At 33.0% G+C, this 27,853-nt stretch overlaps 1 protein-coding gene across 5 annotated transcripts in view; it reads right to left on the reverse strand.

Annotated features, from left to right (window-relative positions):
- LOC123533728 (solute carrier family 13 member 2-like) overlaps positions 1-27,853 on the reverse strand; it is a 103,636-nt gene that overhangs the window by 56,084 nt on the left and 19,699 nt on the right. The window contains exon 1 of one of the 5 annotated variants that reach the window (XM_045315534.2): positions 25,415-25,651. The exons of the other annotated variants lie outside the window; for them this stretch is intronic. Coding sequence (XP_045171469.2) covers positions 25,415-25,522 — 108 coding nt within the window. The 5' untranslated portion in view covers positions 25,523-25,651. Of the gene's footprint in view, positions 1-25,414; positions 25,652-27,853 lie in introns of those variants that run through there. 5 annotated transcript variants of the gene reach the window in all.

Raw genomic sequence — 27,853 nt, forward strand, 5'->3', positions numbered from 1 at the left:
TTATTAACTTACTGCATCAATATACTAAATTGCCTGATAATCATGCATACACCTGTCAGACATGCAAATTAGCGAGTAATGTTACCGCGAAATGGAAAAATGCCGTAACTCAATGAATTTAAATAGTAAGTAACGACAGTTTTCCTTTCAAACAATTAAATTTAGTAACTACCGTTATTCACAGAAATCTACTTTATGGAACAATGAACTATTTTGTATTTCTCCTATCCTCTGTTTTCTGAAAAAAGTATCGAGCAGATGATTACATGCTTGCCCCTTTTTCAGATTTAGCATTTTGTTTCACTTACCATCATAACCATATATTTTCTGGAACCATAACATGGGGATAACTTTTACTTTTTAGTGCTTTAATAGTGTTTAAATTGAAAATTGTAGAGGTGTACTTAAATACAGAAATAAACAATATATAAAATATGGCAAAAATAGTCCGAAATATGACAAGAATGTGGCAAAGTGGGAAACATACATTTGAGGTCTGCTGCCTTATATAGCAGACGTTATTTGCACGTTGCCTCACTTCTGTTGTTCATACGACGTAATTTGGACATAAAAACAACTCTTTTTGAAATTTTTAAATTCTTTAACGAATGGACATAAATAAAAAAAGTAAGTTTTTGGTTACATTATTAATTCAAACATAATAAAGCTCTTAATTCGAGATGGTTAGATATTTTTATGACTGAATATCAACAACATGTCGTTAAGCAAATCAATGGAACACAGTCACGTACAAGAATGTTCCAGTGAAAATATCATAATCATTCAATTAAATACTTTAGTACCATCTCTGTATTTATATATAGGCCAGGAAATATTTTACCTGAAAGATAAACGACTGTGCAGAGCCCAACGAAATATCAAACAAATACGTTGACAAACTGGAAAAAAAAGATGTTCAACAATATTTAGTGTTTACACAGCCAGTCAGTGTTGGCGGTAACAATGATACAACCATGCACTATGAGAGTAATTGAAAGCAGCTTATCTAGCAAACAATGAATTCTTTTACATTCATACCTCAGTGAAACAGCCAATCAAATAATCGTAAAGTGGACAGCTAAATTGTGACCTGATTATAAAAGTGAAACCCCCAGAAATAAAACAGCCAATCAAATAATATGATAAGGACAGATACCTTTAAGCATGTCTTATGTTCAAATATGTCAATTAAACATGTGACCTGATATTGAACATGACAACCCCTAACAAATATGGAGCAGCCAACGGGTATGCAGCACCTGCACTGTAAGGTATAATGAACACTCTTAATAAACTTTGAAGCGAATGAATGGACTTAAGCCTATATCATTTAGACCAAGACAAAAGTATTGTGAAAGTATGATACAAACTAACATTCTGTATTCGCGTTCCTCTGAACATAGCCCTACGTCGGCATGCCACATGGATTAGAGCCAAACTATTTTCCCATATGGCTGCTGTGATGATTCCAGTCGATTTTGTTGCGAAAATATAGTAACACTGTTTACATACCATTATAGAGCCATTTTCAATCTGAGACATGCATTAAAGGAAATCAATCGACCTAATTCTAAAAGCCAACACATCGATTATTCATTGACAAAAATAGAAGCTCATTCAACAGGTGTAGCTATTTGCGTATGGGAATGTTTTTACCAATGCAGCAAAAGTCTTTAAGTAGATTTCAAAGGCCGTAAAAGATCGCCCACCGTTGCTAGTATTTCTGGTCCTCTTTAAGACCATTGAGTTTGAACAGACCAGTCAAACAGGTGTTACTGTTATTGTTAGGCTACATTCTCTGCTTCCTTACGATATTCGTATAGATTTATGAGCATATAAATCTAAACAATCTAAGTGTGAAATGTAGACATATCAAATGCTGTGAGCGTTTTTATAAATATAAATTTTAGGAAGTGAGCTATGTGCGATACCCAGCAATAACGAAATTAAACAAACAAGAATATGACACGTGAGTTCTCAAAAATTTAATAAATGAGCCGTGCCATGAGAAAACCAACATAGTGGGTTTGCGACCAGCATGGATCCAGACCAGCCTGCGCATCCGCGCAGTCTGGTCAGGATCCATGCTGTTCGCTAACGGTTTCTCTAATTGCAATAGACTTTGACAGCGAACAGCATGGATCCTGACCAGACTGCGCGGATGCGCATGCTGGTCTGGATCCATGCTGGTCGCAAACCCACTATGTTGGTTTTCTCATGGCACGGCTCAAATAATAAAGGACCATTGTAGCCTTTGCAGTTGAATGGTGATTTTCACAAACTTTAGCAAGACAACACATTAAACCTGTTCTGAACAAAAAGCAATTTATGAGAAAAACATATTATTTTTACGTAGACTGAAATTCGTGCTAAGAACTGAATATCAATAAAACTTTACTGTTTTGTTTATACCTCCTAACAGATATGATGATGTGACAACTATTGACGGAGTTACATCTATTTTTTTTTTATTTATTCTTTGTTTTGTAATTTCTGACGGTAGCGTTAACAATATACCAGTGAATATGGAGAAAGTACTTGCGTACATACTTAGAGTATCTGATAGGAAGATATACTGAGGTACAACAGCATTGGAACCAGAACTGATTCATCTACGAATTGCAGTTGTACTCCATAACTGACCTTTAATTTGATCTGTCAATTCTTGTTCACTATTTTCGGTACTGCTGGTACCAACAAATGAATGATACCTTTTGCAGAAAGTTATAACTAAAGATTTGTGTATTTCTTTTACATTGCAGAGATATTTTTTCTGTTATTGTAAGCTGACGAAATAATGTTAGTTTGTAAGTAAATAAATAACTTTAAACATTACGTTTTCATTCCTTTTTCTTTTTACTGTATGACGACACAGCTGCTTATACAAAACAGAAAAAAAATCATCGAAATGTGCGACGAAAACATATCTTACGTACCTTTATTAATGTCTTTCGTCATAACAACGAAACATAACTTGAGCAAGGACATAATAAATTATATCCAGGACGATGATGAAAGACACCATCAATGTTGCTTGTAGTATTTGTGCCAGATCTTTACCACTAGTAAAATATAAGAAGTTCAACCGTTCTTTTTAATTATTCCTGTTACTTTTATCATCTATTTTCATTACTTCCTGACTTTAAAAATTTGAAAAAATTAAATACTATTTTTGAAAGAGATAAATAAGGATATGGCAAGAAAAGTTACAACACTTTCTTATGTATGACTGAGGCTTTTTGTCTCAATACAATGTTAAAGTACCGTGTTGTGTTTAGTCATTAAAGATTCTTGTGTCCACAGTCTTTCTGTCTGACAGTTAAGCCAGTGCTAAGGTGGGGAGGATGTGTAACACTTTTTTTTTCAACCGAAAAGATGTTTACTACAATGTTGACAGACCCTATCACTGTAATCTCTGTCAGAAATTTAGGTTTTGTATACTTGTGCTGTAATTGTACAAATACATGTACTATATGCAAACAACATCTAGAAGTATGTTTAAGTTACAAATCTTTGCAATCAGCTTTGTTATAGTCAATATACTCGCAACATCATCTAACAGCATTTACAACCTGTTTGTGATGAGGCATTAAGCAAAATCGATCAACCTTTTTTCCTATGGTGAGATCAGAATGTCAACAAAATCACAAATCTCGTCAAGAACCTATTTCTGGAAAGCTGATGACTTAAGTTGCTGACGTTCGTGATTTCATGACCGGATGTCATAAATATTCGGTGACTGAAAAACACACAAACAACTTTATTTTTTCTGAGAACAAAAATATTTGTGAATGTCGTTAGAAAATATGTCTTAAAAACTCAAAGATTTGCATACTGGCAATAGCATCTATCTTTTATTAATATTGTGACGAAGATGCTGGTACATCAGCAACCTTGAACATGCTAGCCTTGTTAATTGCAGCTCGACTACTTGCATAAAATTACCGGGGCAGAACCAGTCTTTTTTTTTTTGCTAACGATGCGAATCACCACTTTGTGTGACTCTTGATTCAAATACAAGAATTGCTCTCGCATTTAAAGCGTATTGTATATGTCATTAAGTTACTTAACTTAAAGAATTCGTTTATATGAGGAAGCGATCCAGCTGCCTTGCGGAAGGTCGGAGGTTCTACCAGGTGCCTGTGCCAGGCACAATGCTCGGAGGGCACTTCAGGTCTTCCTCCATCATGAAAATCTGGAAAATCGCCATATGAACTATAATCAACAGAGCCGCCCCACCCCCTCAAAAAAATAAAAAAAATAAAAAATAAAAATAAAGTACACTGTGTATGCAAAGCTGAAACCATGATTAAATGCCATGTCTAAAAATGTCATTAATTACGAAAAAGTCTTCCAGTTTTAAGTGGCATGACAGATGCATATGTATTCATTTATTAGTCTGTATTATTTATGTCATTGAAAGCAACATTTTCCGGACACAACAAACTCTTTTACATTTGTTTGTTAGTAAAATTTCTAACTTTAGTCAATCAAATAACCATACAATGAGGTCAATAAATTTCAGCATATCGTATACGCAACTGCCTAGAAGAAATCTGTGACTTGATTTCAAGAACATGAATCCATAGACATATTGAACAGCCAAACAACCGACTGTACGGGTGGTCGGAATATAAACGTGAACCACGAGACATATTGAACAGTCCAGTAACTGACAGTGCGGGTATTCAATATCGGCATTGCAGCCAATTTACTTAACAGCAAATCATTTTGTTAAAATGCATGAAGATATGATATTATGAAACAAAGTAGAACTTCTGTACATTTGTTCTCTTGAACAGAGCCTTAGAGGAATGTTCCATGGAACTTGGCCAAAATTGTTCCCGTTTGGCTGCTGCGATGATACAAAAAATCAATACTCAGTCGATTTTGTTATATATGATATCTGTGACAATATGATTTTTTTATTTACATACGTTATAAAACTTTATATTTGAACAAGGATTATAGAACATCGATCAGCCTTCTTTAAATAACTAACATATCGATTATTCATTGACGGAATGTTGAAGCTCATCAGAAACTGTAGCTATCTGTGGAGGTTTATTTACCAACAAAACATCAATCATTACACAGTATAGAAGTGCCTTGTGCTGGCAATTTCCTTGTGGCAGCAAGAGCCTGTAGCGGCAAGTCGCCCTGTACTTGGATTTAAACAGTTTCCGGATTTAGTTTTACTCAAACTCAACTACCTTTTGTTTTTTACTTTGCCTTGGTTTGTAAATGTCTAACAATAAAGATAAATTCTAGTGACGATTTCAAAGTTGGTCCTCCCATGGGAATATGGTTTCTCCCTTGGGGATTTTGCTATCCCGTGGGAGACCCCATGGGGTTTTTCTCCCATCTTACGAATTGCGGGAGCAAATCCCCATGGGGTTTTTATAAAATTTCTGAAATTCACTTGTTCATCGCTGGTAAGTACTCCATAGTCTCTAATAATGTGTTTTTCTATATCAAACCTGAAAATAAGCGTTTTGAAAATCTCCCACGGGATGTTTCTTCCCACAAGTAGTATTGGCGGATCTCCCGCGGGGTACTTCTCTTTTGTTTTGAAAATGGGATAATTCCCCCATTTTTAATGCGGGGGTTATTCTAACTATTATCTATAAAATATATTCTCGATTTTTACGCAACATTTTTATCGTAACTGACTTTCGTAAAGTAATGATAATAATATTAATGATAATAATACTAATTAATAAGTTAGTATTTTGTTATTTCGGGTCCTTTGGGATCATAGAGTTCTTCAATAATATGTTATAGGAGAGTAACATAATCAACCTGAGTCTGATACTGTTTTGCTTGGTTGTATTATATGCATCCATGGGGTATTCGATTTGATTAGCATATGGCTCTATACAATTTGAATCTAAAGTGAATACGTATCAGTGTTAAGCCCTCTACAGACGGTAGGTTTTTGTTGTACAACACCAATTAAATTCAAGATGTACAGCCAAATATTATCGTGTGTATGATGCTATTCCTTAAGTTTTAGGTAGTGTTTTAAGAGCTATATTCGGTCAAAGAATAATTACCGCTAACCATGCGATAACAAAATTTAGCAAATAAAAAATCAGCACTCAAACATTTTATAAATTAGGACAACATTTGCCTTTTGCACATAAATAGATATTTCAAAAACTTTAAAAACACAACAAATAAAATGTTTTCTTTTCTAAACAAAACAATTTATGGCAAGCACATAATATTATTTTCACGTAGTTCTCGTCCCAGATTTAGAAATGAGTATTATATAATTCTTGCATACCATGTTTATACATTCTGACAGCATTCTTTATCAATGTCAGAGATAATGATGATGTTGCAATTATTGTTGTTGTTCGTTTTGACATTAATGTTATCTATGAGCCAGTGCTTAGTGTTAAAATGCTTGATATGACTTATCACATCATAAAAATATAGACTTGGAAACAGAAAGATTTACTGCGTTCCCTATCTGACTTTTGATTTGGCTGGACTAACTGAATTTGTTGGGTTTTTTTTATACAAACGATATTTTTACTTTGACGTTTGATTTTCTTTTACATATCTTTATTATATAACCTTTTTTGATAAAGAGAATACTGATTATTTTCAATATTATTGCTGTTGTTGTTGTGAATATTGCTGTCTTTTTTTTTTGCTATTATTATTATTATTGTTGTTGTTGTTGTTGTTGTTGTTGTTGACTCTTAAGATTAAAGTTTGTTTTGACAGAAATATTTTTTTCGGTCTTAATCTTTTTTAGCTTTAGATATTTTAAATATGTGTTTTCAACTCAGGTTCTCGGACAAGAACAAGTGAAATGCATTTATGATAAATGTGTGACAAATATAACTTTTCATACGTATTAAGTACAGCAAACATTTTCTGCATACAGTATGACGACAGCAAGGATTTTGTCTGGTTTGTCGAAGACGATGATGCAAGATATAGTCATTATTTCTTATTGTATTTTCTGTAAAAGTGTTTGCCACTACCATTGAAAATATAGGATGTAAAGATTTTTTTTAAACATTTCTGTGAATGATATTTTGTACCTTACATGTTAAACTTTTTGTAATGATTATTGGCTATATCTTAGAAATCTGAAGTTTTAATATGGCACAAAGAGATGCAGCAATTACTTTTGTATTCTTAGAATGATTTTTATTTAATATCCAGGATGATGTTCAAGGGCCGCACTTGTACTGTAATTATATAAATATATGTATTATATGCAATCAGATATGTTTAAAATAAGATAATATCTACAGAATTGTTTACTGCTTCAAACTTTGGTGGTAGAACAAATTTGTTATAAAATATATAATTTATTATGATAATACTTGTAACCGAAGCAAAATAAGTTCTTGGCGGCCCTCCGTGGTCGAGTATCTAAAGAAATATGGGTTCAAACCCTCACTTGCGGCGTAGAGTGCTATTCTTCATGTGAGGAGCCATGCAGCTGGCTTAAGGAAGGTCGGTGGTTCAACAAGCGTGTCCGCCCGTGATGTTATAATGTCTTAAGGGTCACCTGGGGTCCTCCTTCACCTTACAAAAGAAACTGGAAAAGTCGCCGTTTGACCTAAACTTGTGATGGTGTGACTCTTAACATAACAAAAATACATGACCCCTGCATTTTTAGGCCTCTGTTGCTCATATTTCAAGGCGTTACCTTTTGTTATGGATATGCGTGCACCATTATGATACTGTATTCGAAACGAGCTTGTATATTTCATGTGAAGAAAACATTAAACAAATCTTAAACAAATCGATCGTTTGTTTTTCTAAGAACGCACCGTAAACTCATGCCATGAAGAATTTATTTATGGAAGGCCAAATTGATGATGTTTGATATTTTATACACGGATTTCCTAAATAGTCAATGACTGAAAACAAACAACATAACATGTTAAAACAATTATGTGCATTGATTGTGTAGTAGATGTTATCTATAAATATTCTATAAATTCTAAACCCGGATTTGAAATATATCGTATAAAAACTAATACACTCTTTACCGACAACACCCTATATTAATCATTTGTCAAAAGATAATTAAGGATATATTGTTCCGACGACAGATTGTTTCGATACACAACGCAAATGATATACAATGACATTAAAAATTGAAAGGGTGATTCAGAAACAAGTACAAAACATTATAGGTAAGGGTAGATTTCTCGGAAGCACAGAGCACCACAAACACAGCCTTACAGCCACGCATTTGCAAAGTAGGCCCACAACAAAAAGAAGCTGTAATGGAAAAATATTATAGACGGGTTGCTTCAAAAATCCGACAAGTACATTTTAATTTTATGCAAAATATAGATAAAGGGGGAGAAAGGGGAAGGAGGGGAGATGAATGGGATAGTGGAACGAGGATGAATATTCAAAAGGGAATGGTACGTTCCTTAATCACAGTTACCTTGCTATCCACGCATAACTGCAATAATTATGTTGGGCTCTTGATTAGTCTGGAACAACATCTTTCATATGAAAAGGCAGAAATTAAACTCTAATCCCACAAATACTATTTGTATAAATCTATAAGCGTATTATCATTTCAAAAAGTCAAATAATGTCATTCGAATTTGGCTCGATTCGAAGGAAGAAGGGTCAATCTATGTAGATTCTATATTCTGCGATAAACAACGGTTGACGCGCAGACCGATAAGAGAGCATTATTTCAGGAAGACGTACGGTTCATTACCAAAAATCTCTAGGAGTGATGGAGGGGGTGGGGGTCTTTGGTAGCCCAGGGACTATACTACTCGGATCAATAAAGTCCAACATAAGTTTCCGTAACATGTTTCAATGAGCACGTTAGAATGAAAACAATAAATGCCTTTTTCTGGTTTATCGTTCACTTGCTTAGATATTAAACTACGAGGGCGTTTCTTGGCATATGCACTTTGAACCGTGGTAAATCAGACGACAAACCACTCCATGGCCTTGGTTATTTCATAAGAAAATTAAATGACAATGCTATATTTTAATTCACATCTAAATTTGTTATCGAAGCCAAAAAAGACGCATTAAAGAAAACTCAGAAGATAGCAACAATAAAATGTATTTACGTTGAATAAACAGCCTGCTGACATGACATATTTCGGTCTTGGTTTTAATACTTTAGATTATTATTTAGTTGTTTATGAATAATTATGTTGTGAGTAGATAGGAAAAGAAAAAACAGTTAGGTAAAGAAATGCATTATTCATTTTTCTATTATTTATAGCATAATTTGCATTTCACATTCGTTTGCACTTGTTCCATTTAGATTTATGACGAAACGGTTTGTTTCTAAAACAGAATATAAAGTAAATAATACACATAATTTATAAATTTTGTTTTGCTTTTGTTGGGTTTAACGTCACGCCGACACAATTACAGGTCATATGGCGACTTTCAAGCTTTGAAGGCGGAGGAAGGGAACTCCATGGCCAAGTGGTTAAGGTCGCTGACTTCAAATCACTTGCCCCTCACCGATGTTGATCCGAGCCTCCTCAGGCGCAAGTGATTCGAAGTCAGCGACCTTAACCACTTGGCCACGGAGACCTCACTTTAATTTACAAATAGCCACATTCATACCAACATCAATTTAAGCAAGTGCAATTTTATAATTGTCTTTGACAGCCATGCAAGAATAAGTCATTTGCAGAACATTCTTACACGTAAATAGTTTGCAAAGCTTTTTACTACATTCAAAATGTAAATTTAAATTTCAAACTAAATGATAAACGAAAAGAAAATACAGAAGGTAACGTAAAGACTTAATCTTAATAATATTATTATAGTACATTGATTTACTGATATGATTTAAAACTTTGCCAAAAATCGCCGTAAATTAGCTCCGAGCGTATTCTTCAGTATTTTTTATCAACCTGTCGTACCAAGTTTATGTAGGTTACTGGTTCAATCTTAGAGTCCCAAACTTACAGAACAAAACTCTATAACCTATATAATGAACTCACAATAGCTATATGCGTGTTTAGCGCATGCTTTAGGCAATGTCAACTTGAAACATTGGCAATTTTTCAAACCTTTAAAACGTGAAAAGTTTAATGGTTTTTGTTTTTGTTTATTATTACATATACAGGGTATTGAAATATACAGCGTGTGAAATGTAGTATGCAAGATAACGTAATCTATGGTGAGGAAACGAACATTTTTATTTTGTATTTTGTCTTACACAATATCGTGACGTTGAAAACAATTGTGAAATAGCTTTATTAAGTAACATTTTATCACGTATCTTAATGTTCTCGTGTTGGTATTACTCTATTGAAGTGAATTTTGCAAAATTTAACTTTCTTATTATGTTGTTAGGTTATACATGGTTACTAAATGGTTACTGAACCTGTCGACATTGCTATTTTCACAGATTTTAAGGTAAAAAAAAACAAAACAAACAAAGAACATGTTTTCAAAGGCTAAGGTGTGCCATTTGTCTTAGATATTTTCAGTTAGATATTTGTATAATTTTCTTTTTCTCATTACAACATCATCTATCAATGTCAATGACAAAAATGTGAGATCCAGTTGTGCTGGTAAAGAACCATATCCATAAAGTACTTATCATTAGTTACAAATGTAGATAAATCAGAAAAATAAAGATAAAAAATTAGGTCCCCCTGGAATAAACTTTCCGATCAGTAACTAATTAATTTGTCTAAGGTAACTCTTGGCTGAGCCATATATAGCTTTCTTTATTAAAAGTCTTATCTATGTACAGAACATAAAATAATTATCTTCAACTGTCACGCAAAAGTGTACACAGCCATTTAGTAAAATGATTACAAGAGACTTCTTACAGTATACATAATGAAAGAACACCGTAATAAAGACTAATTATAGTATTTACATGCTAAATCTGATGAACAATTGCTAATTTCAAAGTTAAAAGCTAAGTAATGTTAACAAATTACTATAAGCCAAAAATGCCAGGGCCAAATAAAGTAATATTTAAATCATTTTGCGCACCGACGCCGTTAACAAACGCGCACAGGGAAACAAATTTTCTTATTTTGCATCAACGCCTTTCACAGACGCAGACTCTTGATTTGTAACTTTTAATATATAAATCATCTTGAATCAATATAGTTTGTTTCAATATGAAAAGTTTCCCGGTCTTGTATTTGTTTTCAGACAGATTTTTTTTCCAGAAAATTAAGGTACATGAAGAATTGTTTAATAGAACATAACCGGAACTTTTATTTTACAGTTTCTACCTTGATAATAAAGTACATATTCATTTATTGTGATGACAGAAAATACGATGCATAAAAAGATTAACTATATTACACACAATCTTGCCACACAACAGCAAAGAAAAGAAACAAAGACTTTGTTTAGATTGTTAATATCAGACTCTGTCAGTGGTAGCAAGTACAATGATTTTCTTCCCAGAGCAACTTGTAAAGATCTAATTTTGATAATATTATAACTTTGCATATTTATAGGGTTAGGGTTAGGGTTAGGGTTAATCCTAAGTTGAAATTCATTTCACAGATAGGATTTAATAATGAGCCAAGAACTTGTACTGTAACACCAGTTTTACATCAATTCCGCAGTTCCTTTTTTTTAAAGATATATAAAAGATCTACAGAATGAATTGTACCATGTCAATATGTTCCTTCCAAATATATCTACCAAAATCATCACATGGTTATATAGTAGCGCAGCAGCTTTAAATATTTGCCGAAACCAATACCGATTGTATTATCTTAATGGGTTTCAAACCGTCAGACAGTAAGCCCAGCACAAGTAAATACTGTTCACTGTCAAATGTGGTAGAATATTGTATAATGTATAATACAGGCCTTCGTAATTGTTATAAACAAATACTTCACCATAAGTAAACAAGTAGGACAGGTAAAGCAGTACATATTTGAGCCGTGCCATGACAAAACCAACATAGTGGCTTTGCGACCAGCATGGATCCAGACCAGCCTGCGCATCCGCGCAGTCTGGTCAGGATCCATGCTGTTCGCTTTCAAAGTCTATTGCAATTAGAGAAACCGTTAGCGAACAGCATGGATCCTGACCAGACTGCGCGGATGCGCAGGCTGGTCTGGATCCATGCTGGTCGCAAAGCCACTATGTTGGTTTTGTCATGGCACGGCTCATTTTATCTAATGTAAGCTGAATAGCATATATTTCACCAAACACTTCTTTTGTAATGTGGTGAAACAGCTTGTTAATAACAAAAACGAGGAATGAAAGTAGGCAACGAAGCAAAAATATCTTACGTACAGCCAAATATTTTAATTTACTTCTTATTAAAAGGAACTTGATTAAGCAAGGATACAGTTAGTATCCAAGGGTATGATGAAACATTTAGTCACTGGAACAATGGAATCAACTGCACTGCTGCCTGCAGTAGTAAAATTCAATGAATCTGGAATCTTTGTTGATGATACAATACCATCTTCTATTTTTTAATCTGAATCAATTACTTCACTGAAGATATGACTATTTTAACGTAGATAAGGCGGTACAATAACTTTGACCCCACCTTGAAGAACATTTCAATTATGATCAATGATTTACAAAGTGCGCACTTAAATAACGCAATTTTGGGTTACTGGTTCAATGTTTTACAGCCACAACTAAAACAACCTGTATTGTATTAAAGAAGTACATTTGCACAGACGTTAGATTATAATCTACAAATGTCGGCGAACAAAGTGTTTGGCACATTAGAATTAACGCGTAGGTTCAATGTCATATGAAGTTGTCTGGCAGGTGAGACTTTGTCTATTTTAAACATCTGTCAGTGTGATAGGCAGTGGTTAGAGGTGCAAATAACTAATATTTTTGCCAAAAGAAGAAACGTACCTTTATGTCATGATTTAACGGATTGGTCAGATAGTCTCACATCATTTGTTACCGTCCATATTATTTAATCTATATTAATATTCAAATGTCATTTCATGGTAATCAATGTATTTTTTTGGTTTTCAGCACCATGTCACATAATGATCACATTTTACATTTTATTATGAATAAAATTCAAGATAAAGTACAAACGAGCATGGCTGCATTATTGTTATACTCTAAATTATAGCATATCTTTAATAACCTGATTCAAGCCGTGAGCTAACAAATAGCCAATTTCTTCCTTTGTCATGCAAAATGAATGCTAAAATTTATAAAATGAGACAAAATTGTGCATTGACTATCAAACTTTTTCGCTGCTTTGATTTATTTTTTTCAATTTTGCTGATGTTTATAATAAGAAATAATCAATGTATTTTTTCTAATGCAAAGAAGACAGACCAACAACTCTAGTAAATGCCGCTTTTGACACACAAGATTTCCAGTTAAGTGGAACAATAATTTGGAACTATTTGATGAGCTTCAGTCGTTCATAGAAAATTTAAATAGTTATCATCCGAGCATAAAGTTTACCAGTAGCATCTCTAGGGAAACAGTAACCTTCTTGGATGTTGAAATATATAAGAATGATGGCGGTATTATTTGTACAAAAGTTCACGAAAAACAAACTAATAGCCACCAGTATGTAGAATTTTCTTCTTCTCATCCTATGTCTTGTAAAAGGAGTATTCCGCTAAGTCAGGCAAAGCGTTACAGACGTCTTACCTCAGATGATAATTCTTTTGTACAGGAACTGGAGAAATTAAAAAAATTTTTTATCAAAAGAAATTATCCCATGTCGATAATTGATAAGTGTTTTGATAGAATAAAGTCAATGTCTATGGATGATGCACTAATTAGTAGTAAAACAGATGGCACTTCTAATAACATAATTCCTTTTGTATGTACATACATCTCTACCTAACATTGGGGAGGTTTTGAATAAGTACTGGAATTTATTACAACTTTCTGATAGGCAGAGTGTTCAGTACCTTTCTAAATTCAAGCCTATTGTTGCTTACAAGAGACCTACTAGTTTAAATGATATTCTGGTTCATTCTTCTTTTACAAGACCAAGTAAGTATGGTCAAATTTCTAAATGTAATAGAGCTCGCTGCTCACATTGTTCAACTATAAATGAATCTAAAATATTTACATCTTCTGCAACTTTGAAAAACTACAGAATTAGAAAGAGTCTTTAATGTAGTTCCAAAAATGTAATTTATGTTATCACATGTAAAAGATGTAATTTTCAATATGTTGGACAGACCAACCAGATGTGCTCTAAACGCATGAATAGCCATCGTTTTGATATAAACCATTATCCCGAATCTTTAACTAATGTTTCTGAACATTTTAATTCCAACCTTCACACAATTGATGACTTTTCATTCATGCCCATAGAACACATAAATGGTGATTGGAAACGTTTTGAGGGAGACCTACTGGATGCATGAGTTAGACACAGTTTATCCAAATTGAATGAACTCAAAATATTTGTACTAATAATTAATTTAAGATTTTTAATCTTTATGTTTTACATTTCTTACATTTTTCTGTGTATAATCAGTCAAGTCTATAGACTACTTTTGAAATACAAATACAAATAAATAAAATACAGTAATAAGCATTATAAATGTTCAAGTTTTTTCCAGACTTTTAATATCCTTTTTGCTTTCTGCATTTTCTCTGGAAATAATGTATCTTCATAGATCCTTTACATTGTGCATTTCTGTATTATATGTATAATGTTTTTGAATGTTAAATTACGCCCTGCTGTTGCATACGTTTTGACGTCGTTGTGATGACGTCATGTTCTACATGACGTCATCAACGTTATTGATTGTAAACATTATACCCCTGATGAAGGCATTGAAAGCCGAAACTAGTTGGAAATAAATTAAAAACCAGTTTGAAGTTGTTCTTCCATTTTCAATTGATCTATTTAATACTATAATAAAAGATCTAGATATTACATAAATTTGTACCACCGCGATATAGGTAACTGGTTCAAAATCAATACCTTCATAAACGATCGAAGAACAAAAGAATACTGATAAATATCTTCAAATATGTAACTTTATATAATAAGCAGTGGTAATTATGTGACAATTACTTTCAAAAACAGTGTCTATATTTTGATAGATATATAATATATTTAAAAGTAACCTTAAAGTTACAATAAAAGTACACTTTTGACTTAAGTTACATTTAAAGAATGGTAGGTAAAGGTAAATATCCATGCCAATTTTTGTTTACGAGATTTTGTCTCATTTTCTTAATTTGAACAGTCACTTTATTTCCTACAAAATGATAAAACTGGCTATTCCTAGCTCAGCATTAAAAACCGTGTAATTCTGAGAACATCTTTGAGACAACGCTATTCCCAACATACATCGTATAGAATTGAATCAGTTGAGGGATTTACAAGCAAGGGTCATGTTCATTCAATAATTCTTTCTTTTGAGAAAGCTTTGAAATATCTGTGCAGGAAACTTCTCATTTCTATAGAAAATGCGAACAATATAATAAAAAATAAAGACATGATTCATGAATGTTTATACAAATATGTCTATTATGATTCTGCAGTGTTATATACTGTAGTTGAGTAAGGGTCATTTATTGTAACTACGTTTTGCTTTTTTTTTCTAATGTCTACAAGTATCAAGTACATGCATATAGGTATAATAGTTAGTAATAAAAATAATTGGAAATAAAAAAAAATCAAAAGCAAAACAAATTGGGCGTCATATTACATTATATCATGCCGTTATGTCGTTAATAAAATAACTCTTCTCAGATTGCTTTAGAAATTGACAAATTTTCCAAATCACATTTGCAAAATTCTTTAGCATAGCTTTTGGGATTGGTCTTATTACACGAAATATGGGCTAAAAGCGTCATTACCATTCTTAATGCGCTGCCGCTCATTGACATCAAATAGCTAGGTCGAAATCACATACTAGTTCTCGTAAAGTCAAATAAAATAAAACCCGTTTACACCTACATTGTCTCTACAAAAACAATTCGAGCTTTAGGATCAGTATGATGGTGGCTTCGTAAAATGGCCAGTCCGTTGGCACAGTTGTGTTTCTTGCGCTTTTGATATGCGGCTTTCAATATGTAGGTATATTTGAAATTTGGCTATAGTCTTTTGATATGTAGATATATTTGATATAAGGGTATAGTGATTTGATATACAGGTTACTCTGATATTTGGACATAGTGTTTTGATATGTAGGTATATTTGATATGTGGCTTTCGATATGTAGTTATATTGTTTTGATATGTAGGTATATTTGATATGTGGGTATAGTCTTCTGGTGTGTAGGTATACGATATTCATAGGTAATTAGCTTTGTATTGGAAAATATGCACGAATTCTTCAGCGAAAATATTGCGCGACTTTAGGAGCGCAATATTCTTCCGCTGAAGAACGAGTGCATATTTCCCGATGCAAAGATAATAACCTTTTTTATTACATACGCATCTACACGTATAAATATAATGTAAATATCATAAATATGTTCAATAGACTGAATAGATTTGACAATACTGAACTAATAAGAAAAAAAATAGTGCAACAACACACACTGAATTACGTCACGCACCCGATATGAAATTCAGGCGTCTGTGTATGGAAACATATTGACGTTTCCGGTACCAGTGTAACTTTACGGGAAATAGAAACGAGTATGTAAAAATGGTTATAGTGATTTGATATAGATATTTTTGAATTGCGGATATAATCTTTTGATGAAATTTGGCTTCCGATATGTATGTATATTTAAAATGTGGGTATATTTGATATGTAGGTATATTTGATATGTGGATATAGTGTTTTGATATGTAGGTATATTTGAAATGTGGATATAGTGTTTTGATATGTAGGTATATTTGAAATGTGGATATAGTGTTTTGATATGTAGGTATATTTGAAATGTGGATATAGTTTTTTGATATGTAAATATATTTGAAATTTTAATATGTAGGTATATTTGAAATGTGGATATAGTGTTTTGATAACCTTAGGACGGCCAGCACATATTTATGCAATCTCGCCAGGCATATATATGTTTTTGACAACACAAAAAATGACGTAACTCGACCTTCAGCTATTTCCGGAAGTAAATAAAATGAAAGTAGAAATGCTAAACTTGAAAACGAAAGCCGCATTTTGATTCGTAGATAGTCAGGGGACACGCGCAGGGGTCACCCCGTCTAAATGTATGCGCGTGGACTTTTTTTTTTTTTTTTTTGCTATTTGGGAGCCAATTTTCAGCACTTTATTACGAATTGAAATTACCTGGGCTTTAGTACAGCATGTCAGCTTTTAATCTATGGAAAAACATTTGAGCTCTGGATAAACACAAATCCCACAGGGGTCCGTAACGGACCAAGGGTATATTGATAATTTTGGAACCTCATCAAATCGCTTAAAATGTCATTTTTGATGTTGTCTGAGAGTATCAGTTTATGCCTCAGATGTAAGATATTACCGTATTTGAGAGCTGCAGACCGAGACATTTCAGAAATATTTTCAAAATAAGTATCGTGTAATAAATGTTGTTTCTACGGAAGCGTGAAAGGGCCATCAGACGCTAATACGTTTTAGTACGTTAAGGCTGCGGAAAGGATATGTAGGTATATCTGACATTTTAATATGTAGGTATATTTGATATGTGGATATAGTGTCTTGATGTGTAAAATTAAATGTGGGTATATTTGATATAGGGGTATAGTGATTTGATAAGCAGGTATATTGTTTAGATACAAGGGTATAGTGTTTGGGTATGTGAGAACATTGTTTGTTGTTACATTGTGACATTTTCTACTGTTTTCATTCGGTTTTCATTTTAGTTCATGTTACCAGTTTATCAAATTATCTTCCTTGAAAAGTACGTAAGAGTTGGTTTTAAGATTAAGGAAGTTGTCAAGTGTGTTCATAATTGTTTTATCAATTGTTGATAATATGTACAAACAATTGTTATATTTCTGTGTTTCATCACTGAAAAAAATAAACATTTCCTAAAAGTATACGTTCAGTGTTTATGCAAATTTAAAAAAATGGTAGGGCATCTGTGTAGCTGACAAACAATCGTATAGCATGCACTTTAAAAATGAATAATAAATAAATTTACTTGTACAAGCAGTATATGATTTCAACACAGTATTTTATAATAAAACTCATTATCAAAAATGTCTGTCCAATGAATAGTATCGGAATTAAAGCTATCATAAGACAGTCCCTCCATGCAAATGATAGCGAACGCAAATGTCTACAGCTGACAATAATTATACAATAACCACGCTCCTTCCATTGTACGTATTGTCTCAAGTTTTAATCTGACTGATTCCTTCTTCAGTCTGGGCCCATAGCGACGCAAAACAATAGGCCATATTTGTTTACAATATTGACGCGATAATGCAAGTATTGCAAAGTTGTCCACTCTCTCTCTCCCTCTCCCTCTCCCTCTCTCTCCTCTCTCTCTCTCTCTCTCTCTCTCCCTCCCTCTCTCTCTCTCTCTCTCTCTCTCGCTGTTGATTTAGTTGTTTAAAAATCAACTCTTGATTTAAACTGTGATAAATTCTAAGAATTAGAAATAAAATCGTTCACATCAAAAGGTTTTAAAACAATGGGCAGGCTCAGAATTCTCAAGAAAAGCGTGTTGACCAACAGCAATTGATTATAAGTAATAACTCAGTGAATGTGTTTTAACTATAGAAAGGTTTCATATTTTAACACTGTTAGTAACATTGATGTTTTATGTTTATAAATAATGTTTTGATATAACACCTTGTTTTACTCTGTAGTATAATTCAAGTACTTTTATCTAATCTGGGAAGCAATTGCTAATTAGTTCAACCGTGGTAAGATCCAGGGTGATAGCTGATTTTTTAAACCAGTCCTTAATTACACAGTAGTGCCCATATTACTTTTCAGAGTCTTAATACCTTATTTTTTGCTTTAAGAATTGTTTAACTTTCAGTCATCGACTACTCCTCAGTTTTATTATATGAATATATAATTATGTTGATGTAAAAAAAAACATATGTGTGTATTAATTATCTGTGATAATAAGTCTCCTGTTATTCAGAATTGAATGATATTGTACTTTTATTGCATGTATACATATGTTATATATATGTTTTACAGTTATTAGACGTAAATAAAGAAATAAAATACCAAAATAGAAACAGTTTCATTTATGGATAAATGGTTGTCATATGATTTGATTATATCTTAACAAAGTTAAGAAAGAAAAACGTAATAAATGATTACTTGTAAACAGATTTACAACTTAATTCTCAGAAGCGAATATAAAATTTTCATTTTAAAGAGAGGCTGTTAATAATTCATTAGAAAAAAAAGAGCATAGGAAAAGCTAAAACGCCCGAATATTACCTAAAACGTGCATTTACGAGTAGGAAAGTGATAACGTAAATCGATACATTATTTATTTATACTTCAAGGTCAATCTTGTTTACACTTTTGCGGTGACGCAAGTATTTCAAGGATGTCCTTAATGTACTGAAAACTTAAACATGGTACGAACATCTTTTTTTCATGTGTAAGATGTATACTTAGCTTTAATATTTCAATGTTCCCCCCCCCTCCATACACACACTAATGGCGACTTTTGAAGATATTTATTTTGGCGGTGCGAGTCTTTTAGCAGAGTATTAGTGGGAGGCCAGCTATATAACGTTTGTTTAATATGCGGATCCAATAAAAAATATGTCACTTCTTCTGACCAAAACGTTAGTGAAAATTATATCTAAGGTAAAAGTTATGGTACACAAACAATATATTTAATGTACATTTTACCATAATATGTAAGTAAGGCATAGATGGACACAAGAAAACTTAATAATACCATTCAAAATTGTCATGACAAATTGCAATCAAGTATTGTTATTAGATATTTATACGAAACTGGTTGTGTAGTGTACGTTTTCCGTATATTGTTTCATGCCTTACTGGCATTTGATGTACCCAGTGATGGTGAGCCTGAATGAGAGACATCTGGTGAACAAAAATCTTTTTTGGGATTGAACAAATGTTGAACAAATAACCAAAGTAGGTATTAAACAAAAGTCTTCGGAACAAAGGACAGATGTATTTGAAAACTAAGTCAAACGGAATATGTAATCATTGTTTTCAAGAATGTCACTGTCAGAAGCAGTTGTCATTGTCTCTAAAACAATTGGATAAACAGCAGTCTCAATGACAAGTAACCAACATTTTCGGGGAGTATCAGCCAAAGTAACTGACTATCTGATTGAAAAACAGATAGTGAAATTCGTATAACAGAACAACAATAAGTCTAATAGCCGATGTTTTTCTTTTGACAGTTTCTCTAATGACATACGTCAAAGCAACTGGAGATTTCTGCATATGAAAACTATTTTAAATGCCAGGTAAAATGGAGATAATGACCAAACTGACAATAAGTCAAAAAGAATATATTAGCGAGAAATAAATTCATTAGATGGTTATGTCCCACATTCAAATAACTATTTGGAATCTGACGGACTTTACAATGAACCACACATGACAAACACAATTCCATGTATATCAGGAAGAAACTACAAAAGGAACATGTGCCCCAAAATGGAATCGAACACAAGTCTGAAACGTAATTAGCATCAGGCTGATAGATGTGGCGTCTTAGAGAATCATTAAAGTGAATGAAAACACGTCTGGATCGGTTAGTGTAAATGAGGGGTAATAATATGAAACAGTGCAAAGGTCTTTCTAACATGAATATTATCCTGCCCAGTGATAGCAAATACAATGTTTTAAGTTTTCCCAAAAGTGTATATTCTATAGACATAATTTTATTTCATAATTATCATTACATTGCATATTTACAAATAAGCATAGCTTTTATATTTAATAGAAAATATCAAAACTGTTGTAAATTTAAAGACTTGTGTTTGTTGAAATTTTTTGACAGGATTTCAGAATAAGCCAAGAAGTGGTTCAAATTAATTCTTTAGTTTCTTTTCAAACATGATATAAGATCTACAAACTGAAGTTTACCTATTCAAAATACATAGACAAAATTACCACATGTTCATGTTGTAACACAATAGCAGTGCATGTTTAAATATTTGCTTTATGTCTATGTCAGCTTGGTAATAAATAAATACCGTTCATTGTAAAGTGTAAAAGAATGACATAACATATACATGTACTGTTATTGTTCAGAGTCAATATTTAAATAACTTTAACTTAAAAATAATACCACATAATTTCACGAAAATATATATGTCTTGTTTGTTTGGATATTTCCTAACGTATGTAATTTATACGTTTGTTTATTGTATACAGACACTTTCATTTACTTTGCATTATATATTTATACATGTATTGTTTGTTTATATGCCATGTTCTTTTTACATTTGTTAATGGCCAAAGGCATGTATCATGCCGAATTTGCCTTCAATAAACCTTGTATTGGCATGAGTTTGTATGTAAACATATAATCAAGGAAAAACACAATGACTATTTTATGAAAATGATAAGCGGTATACGTGAACTATTATTTTTGTTAGATTTCGTAAGTAAAAAGAAGACAAATTATCAAATAAAGACATTCCCAATAATCTGAACTGTCGAATTAATATCTAAATCTAATTAATTTCAAAATCAATATCCTTACACAAGATTGAAGAGCAATACCATTCTAATAAATAGTTTCAAAATATAAAATCAACAGTAATCAAAGGTGTCAATTGCTCTCATATGCAGTATTTGATTTTGATAGATAACATTTTAAAAGCACCTTTAAAGATGCAATCTGGTTAACATAGAAGATTCTTGGAGTAGAGTCTGGAGTGAGATTTTGGAGTGACCCTGGACCCCCATTGCCCCCACCCCCTCCCACCCCCATTGGAATTTGTCCCATTGCGTTTATACCCCCTCTCTTTTATTATGGGTGAGGTTATGTGCCCACCATATTTTTGGCCGCCAGCCGATCCTGGACGGAGCCCTACAGTGTTGTGTTTCCTGATTGTTCGATTGCCCTTTCTCAGACACAGCATGGCTCTATGGCTGTGTTTGTGGGCGCTCTGTGCTTCCGGGTATCTACCCTTACTTTGGAGTGGTTTGTAGTAAATTACGTGTTTTGTGTTTCTCATATGAGCTTGATATTACGATGATGACGAATCATAGAAGGTCAAGTACTTCGGACTACTTTTTGATGGATTGTTTATCAAAGTTTAGTAACGCTGTTTTGTTTCTCATATCAGCTTTGATAATTACATGATGAAAATCATAAAGAAGGCAAGTATTGGAACGAGGATTGTTTCGGAGGTAACGCTGTTGTTAATGCTGGTCATGATGGTGATGATAATGATGATGATGATGATGATGATGATGTACATGCAAAGTATGGTGATATCAATGTTGTTTTTAATACTATTAGTGATAAAAATGCTGCTGATGTTGTTTATAGAACTGATGATGACGAAGATGGCATTATTTCATTTAATTGAGAAAGGTAGGGAAATGATAACAGGAAGTAATGCTGCTGCTTTATGATTATGTTGTTTTCTACTTTTTTGTTGTTCTTGTTATTATTGCTGGTGGTGGTGATGGTCATGGCGATGACAATGATGATGACTATTGTTTTGTTGAGAATGTTTTGATAATCATGATTTTGTTAGCGATGAGGATGGGGTATTTTTTCCCGTGATAGTATTGCCAGTGAAATGAGAATGGCCAGGTATATGATATGGATGAGGATTTTACTTTTGCTGATGGCTATTATGATAAAAAGTAAGGTTACAGTGTCGTATTTATTTTTCATAGCAAAGTGGGGAAAAGGAGACTGTAACTGGACCTAGTTTACAAAGATTGAAATTTTTAGTCTACAAAAAATGTGTTTTGAGGACACCCGCTAATTTTTTGTTACCCTGTAGGTGTCAAGTTTAACTTCTTAGCTGCATGGATATTATGAATTATAAGAGTATTTTGACTGATTTTGTGTTTAAAGTCAACACGTTATAACAGATACACAACCTTTAAAAATTGACAAAAAATGCCACTTTGATACGACTTTAATTTATTATTTGCATAAACGTTGCCAATATTTGGATTTAATTGCATACGGTATTTAAACAACAAAACAGAAGTATGTACTTCATTTCTGACCCAAAGGTTGATTAACCTGTTCTGTCAAAACGAAATATGTATCGAAATATTCTTATTTTGTGCAATAATAAATCGCAATGCTCACTGAAAAAGCAATAATTGGTAATGAAAACATTATTGGTTATAAAAAGTAAATTTACAGGCAACTTTTCTAAAATTAAGTATTCGATATTGGCAAATTTCTCATTTGTAAGCGGCAATTTTCCCCATTTCTTTAGCACTTATCTCACACCCAGTACGTCGTCACCTTGAACCATTAAACATACAAAACAACGCTCCATATCGGACATTGACATCAGTTAACTATGCCGGTGTCGTATACTACTGACAAATGCGAGTATTGAAACGGCTTGAAAAGATTGAAATAAAGTTTTCAATAAGATATAAATAAAAGAATATAAAACGTTAGACGAATGATATTTAAAATCAGATTTATACCTCTACACTGACTAGACAAAAAAAGTTCGACTTTAGTTCAGTTTTGAGGTCGGTCCATTAACCAGCATCCACTTCGTGCACGTTTTGATATGTGGGAATATTGTTTTGAATTGTTGGTATGATATTTTGATGGGTAGGTTAATTATTTTGATGGGTGGGTATATTATTTTGATTGGTGGGCTTATTGTTTTGATAGGTGCATATATATTTTTTGTATATGAGGGTATTGATTAATTTGTATACTGTTTTGGTATTTGGTTGTTTGAATATGATGTTGTTTTGTTTTGGTGTGTGGGTATATTGCTAGTATATGTCACAGGGTGAGAAAAATGTGCAGCCAGACCGGGACTCGAACCCGGGGCCTCGGAATACCGTTCCGACGCTCTACCGAATGAGCTATCCGGCCGTCTACACATTTTCTCCCCGTTTTAATATTCAAGTTCTATACCGTGACATATTTCCCCACCATTTTGAAATTCGTCCTCGAATTTCAGCGGGTACAATTACAGGCGTCGGAGACTAACCAGTGTAATGCCGTCACGGTCCCACGTTGAGCGCCAAATACCACAGGGTTAGAAAAATGTGTAGCCAGACCGGGACTCAAACCCGGGGCCTCAGAATACCGTTCCGACGCTCTACCGACTGAGCTATCCGGCCGTCTACACATTTTCTCCCCGTTTTAATATTCAAGTTCTATACCGTGACATATATGTGGGTATGTTGTTTCTATATGAAGGTACATATTGTTTTGACATGTTGGTATGTTGTTTTGATATCTGGGTACATTGTTTTGATATGTGGGTTATATTGTTCCTACAAATACTTTTTATTCAGTTTCATTTAAGTTACGGTTCCCATTGAGAATCGATAAGTATGTTTCCAGTACACATCGCAAATTATCTTCCTGGTGTTTTTCATGATGCGGAAGTTTTTTAATGTCTGTTATTATTGTGTTTCATTCATTGTTAATTATTTAGCTACAAACGGCAAAATGTTTATAACAGTGATATTTCAATGACTCACTACATTGACATGTATTTGAATCTGTCTTTTCTTTAAAATCACATGCATACTTCAGCAAACAGAAGGACATGTAACGACTGTTTGTTCCACCCTTTCTAGTACGACGTTCTCCCGGATTTCTCTTTCATTATAAAGCCTGATTTTCTTTAAATATAAAGCAATACCATTGACTTACGGAAAGAGCCAGACGCAAAGCCAGCCAGTCAATGGACGTCCTCAAACAACAGCAACAGGGAGGATCGGCACATGTACTCTAGAGATGTAACAAAGTTTGTGCATCTCGTTTAGGCCTCTGCAGTTATGCCAGAAGATGCTCATCCACTTTTACCAAGGGCACATCACTGTAGGATGCCAACACCATTATTTTATTCCGTCTGCTAAAAAAACTCCAAAGATGGCAATAGGATCTTTCTTTTTCGATATTTAAAATATCTTAATTAGTTTGGAGTTAATCCTCAAAACACGATTTTTCATTGCAAATCACGTCAAGTTTTTTAAAGTAAATTTTGACTTTATTTGCAAATAGGTTGATAATAAAACTTTCGGTATCACTTAGTTAGCATAAAAGCTATATCGCCAGGGGAAAAATTGTAAAAGTTCTATGAAAAATAACAATTTTCGAAATTGTAATTTTGCCAGATTTTTTCAATGGGATGATTTTGGCGTTGAATTAACATTAAAAAAAAATATTTTAAATATTCAAAAAGATCCTACGACCACCATCGGATATCTTTAAAACGATGTAGTTTAGGTCTGCATCTTGCAGACCAAAGCCGCAATCCACGACACACTTTGTTACGCAAAAAGGTGGTTCAAACAGAAATTTGCAAATTTGCAGACGTATGAGCAGACGACAAAACGACGTCATTGTACTGGAACATCTAAAAAGCAAATGTAACCGTTACTTACCGGTGACTGACCTATGACCGGGATTGGTAGCAGAATAAATGGTAGTAAAACTATGATGAGAAAGTTTCTCCATGCAATTAATTGCGAGCATATATATGCACAACGCATTTTTTAAATAAAAAAGATAATTATATAATAATCACACTCCTCTTATTTAATATATTGTCCAAGGTTGAAATAAAGCAAATGTCCTTGATTATTGAAATGCTTGTGCACAAGTTCTACTGCCAAAATCTTGATATTTGTTATAAAACAGTATTTATTTACTAAACCAATCATGACAAAGTGCAATCAATCATTGTTAACTGGTGTGTACCGGTGTACCTAAGTCTATCGCTAACATTAAATCTTAAACTGTTATACTTCGAAGAATTTTGCAAGTTTGAAGTTTTATTGATAAAGTCAAGGCCCTTTAAGGGCATCTGACAACAACAACATAAACAGTAACAAAATAATCGACAATGATGGCATGATATTCATGTGCAAAATCTTTTTTTTTCAGTTAGGGTTCATGGACAGAAGATAACGAATGCACTCAGTGTTTGAGATATGAGTCAAAATATATTTTTGCAACAAAATGGAGAAGTTTGAAATTAAAATTTTGAATAACTATCGGCGATTAATCATCCCATTGAACAGCTGGATCGATGCCTCTTTTAGACGGAACAAGCTAAAATGACCGAGAATTTGTAACATATGGCTTGAAAAATGATTTCAAAAGTGAACAAGGCAATTTGTATTTCCTTTATGTAACAAATTAAAATACAGTTTTTTTTTGTTAAAGAATCAAATATTTCTAAATTCTTTGTCACTTGCCACTCTCAGAAAGATATATTCTAACAAAATTAAACACTTTCATTTGAATTCAGCGTTTATGGACCTTTAGGCCAGTGTATATGGAAAGGGCATAAATGATATTCATTAAATGAAATTTATCTTTCTTCCAGGGTAAAAAGTATGGTCAGTATTATAGTGCCTTTTATTTTGTCCAATAGTATGGACACTTGTTAACAAACTTCCCATACAATAGCAGTTATATATTGTTATATACGGATGTAATTTAAGAAAAAGTGATGTGTTATATCAGGGAATGTTCGTTACATGAAAGAACAGTTTTTGTTATAGGAAGGAAAATAATAACACTTAATTGGCTTAAAAGTTTAATAAACTTAGAACTATTAACTAAAAGAACAACAACACTGTCGTATAATATGTAATAATAAAATGCTGATCGTGTTTAACATGATAGTGTCAACAGTTTCATTTTTTGAAAATCTTTAAAATAATGTTCGTTACATGAAAGAACAGTTTTGTTACACGAAGGAAAATAATTACACTTAACTGGCTTAAAAGTTTAATCAACTTAGAACTATTAACTAAATGAAAACCAACATTATCATTTATTGCGTAATTCAAAATTGCTAATCGTGTTTAACATGATAGTGTCAACAGTTTCATTTTTAAAAACACTTAAAGAATTTTCGTTACATGAAAGAACAGTTTTTGTTACAGAAAGGAAAATAATTACACATAACTGGCTTAAAAGTTTAATAAACTGAGAAGTATTTACTAAAAGAACACCAACTTTGTCGTTTAATGCGTAATTCAAAATTGCTGATAGTGTTTAACATGATAATGTCAACAGTTTCATTTTTTAATCTTTAAAGCTTTTTGCTACATCAAGGAAAATTTTGTCATTGCAAAGAAACATTCTGAAATGATCGAAAGAAACCAATGAAAATCAAGAGTCAAAGTCAGTGTTTGTGAGACTTGACATGAACAAACAAATGTTAACTTAACATTATTTTGAGTCACTGACTGTGTAGAATTGTTACATAAAGAATGTTTATGTATAAGATGAATAAACATTCCAGGATTTATCATCTAGCATATACTTATCTGTAGCCCCTGACATTTTGTGAAGATTGACAGTCGTAATGATATTGCTAACATGATACCAATTCTGGTCTTTTATCTTTTTGTGCCAACTGAAAGAATTGTTATTTCTTTTGCCTGTTGTGTGCATAAAGTCAACTAGCAAGTTTGGTGACATTACTTTCCTCACAATACCAACATATGGTTTCCCATTAAAATCAACGATGACATTATCTCCGACAAGATACAATCTCTTTTTGTCATCATACTTCTCTCCTTTTCTATCTGCAGAAGACTGTAAGTCAACATCATTCACATTGTCATTTACCGCACTACCCTGTTCAACATTGTCATCATCACTCGCATTGTTCTTCACCGAACTACACTGTTCTACATTGTCATCATCATTCACATTGTCCTTCACCGCACTACCCTGTTCAACATTGTCATCATCATTCACGTTGTTTTTCACCACACTACCCTGTTCAACATTGTCATCATCACTTACATTGTCCTTCACCGCACTACCCTGTTCAATATTGTCATCATCATTCATATTGTCCT

Source organism: Mercenaria mercenaria, chromosome 12 (assembly GCF_021730395.1).
Source record: "Mercenaria mercenaria strain notata chromosome 12, MADL_Memer_1, whole genome shotgun sequence".
Taxonomy (NCBI): Eukaryota; Metazoa; Mollusca; class Bivalvia; order Venerida; family Veneridae; genus Mercenaria; species Mercenaria mercenaria.